The sequence below is a fragment of the Otolemur garnettii genome, unplaced genomic scaffold, assembly GCF_000181295.1.
Source record: "Otolemur garnettii isolate 467f Iridium unplaced genomic scaffold, OtoGar3 scaffold00003, whole genome shotgun sequence".
Lineage (NCBI taxonomy): Eukaryota > Metazoa > Chordata > Mammalia > Primates > Galagidae > Otolemur > Otolemur garnettii.
The window spans coordinates 1,047,852-1,057,975 of record NW_003852398.1 but is presented as its reverse complement, the minus strand read 5'-3'; the positions used below and the strand labels follow the sequence as shown (position 1 = coordinate 1,057,975).

Here is a 10,124-nt window from a genome sequence, read left to right as displayed (position 1 = left end):
AAAAAAAAAAAAAAAAAAAGAAGTACTCAGACCTATTCTTCATAATGACCGGCATGATGGTCTATCACCAAAATAAAGATACCCAGAAATTAAAGAACAAAGCCTAGCTTCCACAGTCTTGAAGGGATAAAACTAAACTCTAGAGCTTCACAAAATAAGATGAACAAAATTCTACTATATCTATTATATCTCTCAGTAAATGTGAATGGCTTGAATTTCCCCTAAAGAGGCACAGACTGGCCAATTGGATATAAAAGCCCAAGCCCAGTATCTGCTATCTCCAAGAAACACACCTACCCTCTAGAGATAAAATAAGACTCAGGGTGAAGGGATGAAAAACAATAATCCAGGCAAATGGAAATCAGAAAAAAAGCAGGGGTTGCAGTCTTATTTGCAGATACAATTAAACTAATAAAAATAAGGAAAGGCAAGGATAGACACTACATACTGGTTAAGTGAAGCATACAACATGAAGAGATTTCAGTCATCAACATTTACACACTCAAATGCTCCTCAATACAAAATAAACCCCTAAAGGATCTGAACAATATGCATCTTCCTGCACCAGAATAGCTGGATTTTTTTGTTTTGTTTTGTAGAGACAGAGTCTCACTCTATCACCCTTGGTAGCGTGCCATGCAGTGGTGTCACACAGCTCACAGCAACCTCCAACTCCTGGGCTGAGGCAATTCTCTTGTGTCAGCCTCCCAGGTAGCTGGGACTATAGGCACCCGCCACAACACCCAGCTGCTTTTTTGTTGCATTTTGGTTGGGGCTGGGTTTGAACCTGCCACCCTCAGTATATGGGGCCAGTGCCCTACACACTGAGCCACAGATGTCACCCAATAGCTGGAGATTTTAATATCCCTTTGACAATACTAGACAGCTCCTCTAAACAGAAAGCTAAACAAAGAAGTAATGGACTTAAACACAGCCCTAAGACAAATGGACTTAACAGACTTATACAGAATATTTCATACTAACAAAACTGAATATACATTCTCAGGCCATGGATCGTTCTCCAAAACTGATCATATCTTACAGCACAAATCTAACCTCAACAAATTCATAAGAATAGAAATTACTTCTTCTATCTTCTTGGATTGTCATGGAATAAAAGTTGAACTCAACAACAAAAATCTTCATACCTGCACAAAGGCATGGAAACTATATAACCTTATGCTGAACAACAACTGGAGTTAAGGATGAGATTAAGAAAGAAATCATTAGATATCTTTAACAAAAAAAAAATAATGAAGCTATAAGCCATCAAAACCTGTGGGATATGCAAAGGCATTCCTAAGAGGGAAATTTACAGCATTAGATGCTTTCATCAAGAATACAAAAAGATGGCTTGGCGCCTGTAGCTCAGTGGCTAGGGAGACAGCCCACATACACTGGGGCTGGCAGGTTTGAACCTGGCCTGGGGCCTGTTAAACAACAATGACAACTACAACAAAAAAAATAGCGAGGCGTTATAGCAGACCTATAGTCCCAGCTACTTGGGAGGCGAGGCAAAAGAATCGCCTAAGCCCAAGAGTTTGAGGTTGCCGTGAGCTGTGATGCCACAGCAGTCTATCAAGGGTGACATAGTAAGACTCTGTCTCAAAAAAAAAAAAAAAAAAGCATACAGAAAGAGAGCAAGTCAGCAACCTGATGGGCTATCTTTGGCAACTGGAAAAGGAAGAACAATCCAGCAGAACAAAAGAAATAACCAAAATTAGAGCAGAACTAAATGACATCAAGAACACAAGAATCATTCAGAAGACCAGCAAAACAAAATGTTGATTCTTTGAAAAGATTAATAAAATTGATAAACTCTTGGCCAGACTAACCAGAAACAGTTAGAAATTTTGAATAGACCTATATCAAGCACTGAAATTGCATCAACAATACAAAATCTTCCAAAAAAGAAAATTCCTGGACCAGATGGTTTCACACCAGAATTCTACCAAACTTTCAAAGAGAAACTATTACCTATTTTGCATAATCTATTCCAAAACATAAAGAAGGAAAGAATTTTCCCCAACACATTCTACACATCACCCTGATTCCCAAACCAAGAAAGGACCCAACAAAAAAGAAAAACTATAGGCCATTATCATTAATGAATATTGATACAAAAATATTCATTAAGATCCTGGCAAACAGAATACAGTGACACATTAAAAAATATATGCACCAAAGAACAAACAACACCATTTCTTTGTGGACAAAAAAAGAAACCTGAACACGGCTCAGTGCCTGTAGCTCAAGTGGCTAAGGCACTAGCCACATACACATAAGGTGGCGAGTTCGAATCCAGCCCGGGCCCACCAAACAACAATGACGGCTGCAACCAAAAAATAGCTGGGCGTTGTGGCGGGCGCCAGTGGTCCCAGCTACTTGGGAGACTAAGGCAGAAGACTCACTTGAGTCCAGGAGTTGGAGGTTGCTGTGAGCTGTGATGGCAGAGCACTCTACACAGGGGGACAGCTTGAGGCTCTGTCTCAAAAAAAAAAAAAGAAAGAAAGAAACCTGGACAGAAACCTGTCTGAAAAATATATAAACCAAAGAACAAACAACACCATTTCTTTGTGGGCAAAAAGAAACCTTGAACAGAAACCTCTCTGAAGATGACAGGCACATGGCCTACAAACACATGAAAAAATGCTCATCATCTTTAATCATCAGAGAAATGCAAATCAAAACCACTTTGAGCATCACCTAACTCCAGTAAGATTAGCCCACATCACAAAATCCCAAAGCTGCTGATGCTGGCATGGATGTGGAGAAAAAGGAACACTTCTACACTGCTGATGGGACTGCAAACTAATATGGCCTTTTTGCAAAGAAGTATGGAGAATTCTCAAAGAACAAAAAGTTGACCTACTGTTTGAACCTGCAGTATCATTACTAGATATCTACCCAGATGAACAAAAATCATTTTACAATAAAGACATTTGCACCAGAATGTTGATTGCAGCCCAATTCATAAGTCGTGGAAGAAGCCTAAATGCCTATTGACCCATGTATATATAAACAAATTGTGGTAACCAGTTTGATGTAAGCATTCCAAATAGTATGTAAAATCAGTACATTGTACCCCATAAATGCATTAATGTACAGAGTTATGATTTAATAAAATTGCAATATATGTATACCATGGAATACTTTGCAGCCATAAAAAAGAGGGAGATTTTAAATCTTTTATGTTTATCTGGCTGGAGCTGGAACATCTTCTTCTTAGTAAAGGATCTCAAGAATGGGGAAAAAGTATCCAAATCTGGAGGCATCACATTACCAGACTTCAGGTTATACTACAAGTCTATAGTGATCAAAACAGCATGGTACTAGCACAAAAATAGCGACATAGAGCTATGGAATAGAATAGAGAATCTAGAGATGAACCCAGCAACATACTGCCATCTGATCTTTGATAAGCTAAACAAAACCATGCACTGGAGAAAAGAATCCCTATTTAATAAATGGTGTGGGGAGAACTGGTTAGCCACTTGTAGAAGACTGAAAATGGACCCACATCTTTCACCATGCAGACAAAAATTGACTCTTTCTGGGTAAAAGATTTAAATTTAAAACACAAAACAATAAAAATTCCAGAAGAGAGGGTGGGGAGAACACTTAACAAAATTGGCCTGGGAAAAGACGTTATAAAGAAGACCGCTTTGGCAATTGCAGCAACACCAAAAATAAATAAATGGGATTTGATCAAGCTAAAAAGCTCTGCACAGCTAAGGGTACCACAGCTAAAGCAAACAGCCTTCAGAATGGGAGATGATTTTTGCATGTTATGAATCTGACAAAGGTCTGGTAACTAGAATCTACAGAGAACTCAATCAACAAGAAAAGAATAAACAACCGTATTTATAAGTGGGCAAAAGACTTGAACAGAAATTTCTCTAAAGACGAGAGATGAATTGCCAACAAACACATGAAAAAGTACTCATGTCCCTAGTTATCAGAGAAATGCAAATCGGAACCACTCTGAGATATCACCTAGCTCCAGAGAGATTAGTCCATCCGCATCACAAAGTCCCAAGTCTGCTGATGCTGGCGTGGATGTGGAGAGATGGAAAGACTTCAGTACTGCTGGTGAGATTAAAAGCTAATGTACTCTTTATGGAAAGAAGTATGGAGAATTCTCAAAAAACTGAAAGTCAACCTTCCATTGATCCTGCAATCTTATTACTAGATACCTACCCAGAAGAACAAAAATCATTTTATTACAAAGACATTTGCCCCAGAATGTTAATTGCAGCTTAGTTCACAATTGCCAAGTCATGGAAGCAACCCAAGTGCCCATCAACCCCTGAATGGATTAACAAACTGTGGTGTATGTATACCCTGGAGTATTATTCAGTCATAAGAAAAGATTGCAAATTTATACTTTTTGTGTTTACCTGAATGGAGTTGAAACACATTCTTCTTAGTAAAATATCCCAAAAATAGGGGGGAAAGTATCTAGTGTACTCAATATTAAACTAACATATAAACAATCACCCACATGAAAAAATAAAGTATAGTCTAGCAAGGAGAGGAAGAGGAGGGAAACTGGTGTGATCTCTCCTAATGTACATAATGCGAAGGTGTTCAGCACACCCCCTGGGTGAAGGGCTCAACTACAACTTGAACTTTACTTTAGAATTGAAAACAATGTAACCTAAACATTTGTATCCTCATATTAATCTGAAATTTAAAAAAAAAATTAAGCTAAGAGAAAGAAACCACACACAGAGCATCACATATGGTATAACTCTATTTTGGTAAAATGTCCAGGAAAGGTAAATCTAGAGAGACAGTAGAAGAGTATTTGCCCTGGGCCAGAGGCTGGAAACTATAAAAGGACACAAGGGATCTTTCTGGGGTGATGAGTATGTCTAAAAACAGATTATGGTTTTGTTTGCACAACTCAGTTTACTACAAAATGGTACATTTGAAATGGTTGAATTTTAGGGTTTGTCAAAGTTTTTGTTGTTGTTGTTGTTGTTGTTTAAGACAGAGTCTCAAGCTGTCTCCCTAGATCAGTGGTTCTCAACGTTCCTAATGCTGCAACCCTTTAATACAGTTCCTGTGGGTCGTGACCCACAGGTTGAGAACCGCTGCTCTAGATAGAGTGCTATGGCATCATAGCTTACAGCAACCTCCATCTCCTGGGCTAAAGCGATCTTCTTGCCTCAGTTTTTCTATTTTCAGTAGAGACAGAGTCTCACTTATGCTCAGACTGGTCTCCAATTCGTGAGCTCAAGCAATCCACCTGCCTCGCCCTCCCAGAATGCTAGGATTACAGGTGTGAGCCACCACACCTGGCTTTTTTTTTAACATTTTAAAAAACAGTTTGGGGAAAAGGATATTCTCAATATTGAACACCATTCTTGAGGAGTTGAAAAAGTATGTTGTGATGGTGGTCAGTAAAGGGAGGGATAAAAAGAAACTGTAAGAAAAAAAACTACACAAAAAAGGAATGGTTTTCTGACTTTGCTATTTAGATTTCCAGTATAGTAAATAATTTTAACATAGTCCTGATGCTGTAATCACTAGTTATAACATTTAGAATCAATTTGCATACAAAGCATAGGAGATCATCTTATTAGCCTTGACAATGTGAAATGAAAAGTATAGAACATAAAGGTTGAAGGATGAAAAGTAATAGTATCTCTAAAAATAGTAGGGCTGTTACAACATTCTTTTTTTTATTAGATCATAACTGTGTACATTACTGCACTTATGGGATACAATGTGCTGACTCTATATACAATCTAGAATGTTCACATCAAACTGGTCAACATATCATTCACCTCATTTATTCAATTGTTGTGTTTAGACATTTATACACTGCTGTTAATATTTTTGACATGTACGTTTACAATATACACAGGTGAGATGAGGTGCCACTGATTACCCTTCTTCCACCTGTCTCCCCCTACCCCTCCCCTTGCCATCTTCCCAAGTGGGGCTGTAGCAGGTGGAGATACAGTTGCTTTAGGAAAAGAAAAAGTGGGGATTTGGTCTAAGTGAGTTAAATCCTTGCTAGCATAGCAAAACTAATAGCTAATGTCTACAGTTGGTAAATCAGGAAATAGCAACATTTCTTTAGAAATGTTTAGGGTGGCTCAGCACCTGTAGCTCAGTGACTAAGGCGCCAGCCACATACACTAGAGCTGGCGGGTTCAAATCCAGCCCAGGCCTGCCAAACAACAATGACAACTACAACCAAAAAATAGCTGATGTTGTGGCGGGCGCCTATAGTCCCAGCTACTTGAGAGGCTGAGGTAATAGAATCGTGTAAGCCCAAGAGTTAAAGGTTGCTGTGAGCTGTGACACCACAGCCCTCTACCCAGGGTGACATAGAAAAAAAGAAATGTTTAGGGTGACTTTTAGAAGAATGCATTAAAAGTTATTACCTCTAAGGTACTAAAGAAGACAAGAGGTGGAGAGTGGTATCAGTAGAAGCCTTTCATAGTAAGTCTAGCATAAGTACTTGATTTCTAAAATTGTATCAGTTATTAACAATTAGAGAAAAATATACATGTTTGGAAGATAAAGATACCTCATCACTTCTCCCCCCAAAAAGAAATGATACATCTTTAGCATGGTTATGTTTCCCGATGACTGAACCATATCTTGGTCCATGATATATGTTCCCAGAATCTCTGCCTAACTCCCTGGAGTTTGAAAGTTTTCACATAGTCCAGAAATAGTTTGGTGCCTTCCTAGTCTGTGACGTTTCAAAGCCTGAGCTCCTGAGTTCTCAGTGCTTGTAAAAGGAAACCAACAAAGTGTGCATGCTTGCCAGCTATGTGACAGGTACTTACACTGTCTTTGGGAAGGTCAAAATTATCCCATGAGTCTCAGAGTCTCAGGGGTTTAAATAAGAGAAATAAGGAATGGAGCTATGTTTAAAACAAAGAACAAAAATATAATATGTGTGTCACCAAAGCCCGTGCTCTTTACTTGTGTCAATTAGGATTATTTCACCTGTAACAGAATATCCAGCTCAGACTTGCCTCAACAATAAGGACATGTATCAGCTTATATTACTGGAAGTTCAGCAGTCATTAAAGAACCAATTTCTTTCTCTTTTCTTTCTACATTTTGGGGTTTATTCTGAGGTTAATAGATTCAGTGAGAGAGGCTGACTTTCCAGGGCTGTCTCCAGGTTAAAATGTATATAATCCTGGAGATTCTTTGAATAAGTAATTTGCAATCCTTAGAAATCAAGAAATAGAGACCTTAGAGGTTATTATTCTTTTAGCAGTTGCTCTGTTTGTCTTCTTTTGTAATCTAGACTACCTGCTCTCTCCCAGAAGCCTCTCTTTTAGGTACAGACATATTTGTTGACTTATGGTCTTCTCTTGGACATAAAGTATTTAAGAGTACCTAATGCTTACGGTCATCCAAGAGATAAAGACTGAGTTTCATTCTTCTTCCAAAGGGACAAACTCTGCCTGGGCGAGTCCTTTTTCTGCGTTATGTAGTACAGACCCTTGAAGATGACTTCCAGCAGATCCTGAGGAGGCAGCGGCAGCACCTGCAGCAGTCCATTGCAAACACTGTGCTGTCGTGTGACAAGCAGCCCCACAATGTCAGGTAACCAGCCACCTGAGCCCTGAGATGACAAGAGGAGAGGTAGAGATATAGGTGGACAGCTACTGAAGGACAGAGACTATCAGTTAGACAAGGTTTTCTAGTCACTAGATAGTATAACAGGGATAATTATTAAAATTAAGATAATCATAAAAGAACTCTCTCTGCTTGCAGAGTTCTGTGGCAGGCACCTTAGCTTCAGTGATTTTTCTTTTAAGACCATTGACTTCTTTTGTTCTATTTCACTATTGTCCAAACAACCTTGTGAGATCTAAGGGGGAAACTTGACTGCTGTAAAATTTTCTTTGGCTTTTATTAACTGAGATTTGTTTCTATCCCCTGATGAGCTCAATATAAATCTCATTTGTCACTACTAGTTTCTGAAAAGTAATATTATGTCATTAGTCATGTAAGTGACAGTAAAATACAATAGATAGTAACCATGTGTTCTTTTTTTGTAGAAATAGTGTCAGAGTTTCAGAGTATGGAACCTATATGCTTATACCAAAGGGGAGGATTGATTTCTAGGGTGGGGATATCTGGCTGGAATTTTTCTCTTGGTACTGCAGATGGTCTCCAACATACAAAGGTTTGACTTAAAAGTTTTCAACTTTATAATGGTGCAAAAACAATACATATTCAGCAGAAACCATACTTAAATTGCCCATACAACCATCTGTCTCTCAGCACAGTATTTAATGCATTACATGATATAATCAACAAATAGCCAGCACTTTACTGTAAAATCATCTTTGTATTAGATGATTTTGCCCAACTAAAGGCTAATGTAAGTACTTTGGGCCTGTTATCTTAGGCTATGGTATATTAAATGTATTTTTACCTTATAATACTTCCCTTTTCTTTTTTGGCCAGGGCCAGGTTTGAACCTACCACCTCTGGTATATGGGGCTGGCTTGAGTCACGGGCGCCACTCTCCTTATAATACTTTCAACTTTCAGTAGGGGTTTATTGGGATGTTACCACACTGTGAGTTGAGGGGCCTCAAAACATCCCTTGCTTTTTTGGAAATGGTTCTCACTTCTGTGTACCAGTTATCTCTTGGATTAAAACAGTCTTGAAACTCTTCCACACATATTTACATTCTTACATTTTTTTTTTTGATACAGAGTTTCACTTTGGTACCCTCAGTAGTACCGTGGCATCATAGCTCACAGCAATGTCAAACTCTTGAGCTCAAGTGATCCTCTTGTCTCAGCCTCCCAAGTAGTTGGGATTATAGACACCTGCCAATACGCCCAGCTTTTTTTTTTTTTTTTTGAGACAGAGTCTGACTATGTCACCCTCGGTAGAGTGCCATGGCGTCACAGCTCACACCAACCTCAAACTCTTGGGCTTAAGCAATTCTCTTGCCTTAGCCTCCCAAGAAGCTGGGACTACAGGCACCCACCACAATACCCAACTATTTTCTTGTTGCAGTTGTCATTGTTGTTTAGCTGGCCCAGGCCGGGCTTGAACTCGCCAGCCTCGGTGCATATGGCTGTAACCAGCACCATAACCACTGTACTACAGGCGCCGAGCCTCTCACATTTTCTTATATACAGAAGATACCCAAAAACTATATACACATTTTAAGAAAGGAAAAAACTACATTAAAATTGTAATACTTGATATATACACTATGATTACTTTTCCTTCATTCATACCTTTTTATTTCCCCCAGAGTTAATAATTGTCCTATTTTTAGTTTTATTGCTTTCTCTCTACATATCAGAAATCAACACCAAATTCTGTCCTCTACCAGTCTTCATTGTAAATATGAGAGTTCCTTTTACCTCTTTCTAATGTTGGGTGACTTACTTGTCCTGTGTCTTTCTCTTTCTTGGATTTTACTCCCTAGTTTTAAGTAATCAGTCTCCAGTAGCTTTCTAAGAAAGGTATGTGGGAAGATGTTGAGATCTCGTATGTCTGAAAATGTCTTTGTCTTCCCACACAGTGGTTGATAACTGGGCTGAGTATAGATATTTAGTTTTGAAGTAATTTGAAACAATTTTTCCAGTAAACAAGGGGGCCAGGCTTTAAGACTATAGTGACCTGGCCAGGCATGGTGGCTCATGCCTGTAATCCTAGCACTCTGGGAGGCCAAGGTGGGGGGATATCTTGAACTCAAGACCAGCCTGAGCAAGAGTGAGACCCCATCTCTACTAGGAAAAACAAACAGAAGAATTAGCTAGGTATTGCAGCAGGTGCCTATAGTCCCAGCTACTTGGGAGGCTCGGAGAAGATTACTTGAGCTGAGGAGTTTGAGGTAGCTGTGAGCTAAGCTGATGCCACAGCACTCTAGCCTGAACAACAGAGTGAGACTGTGTCTCAAAGAAAGGAAAGAACACTGAAGGAAATCTTCCATTGTCTTCTAACTCCCAGAATTGCTATTAAGAAGTCCTAAACGGTGGCTCGGTGCCTATAGCTCAACCGGCTAAGGCGCCAGCCATGTACACCTAAGGTGGCAGGTTCGAATCCCCAGCCCGGACCTGCCAAACAACAATGACGGCTGCAACCAAAAAATAGCCGGGCGTTGTGGC

The 10,124-nt window shown here is 39.3% G+C and overlaps 1 protein-coding gene across 1 annotated transcript in view; it reads left to right on the top strand.

Moving 5' to 3' along the window:
• SIMC1 (SUMO interacting motifs containing 1) overlaps positions 1 to 10,124 on the top strand; it is a 67,541-nt gene that overhangs the window by 33,128 nt on the left and 24,289 nt on the right. Inside the window, exon 6 of the mRNA XM_023515130.1 lies at positions 7,433 to 7,587. Coding sequence (XP_023370898.1) covers positions 7,433 to 7,587 — 155 coding nt within the window. The remainder of the gene's footprint in view (positions 1 to 7,432; positions 7,588 to 10,124) is intronic.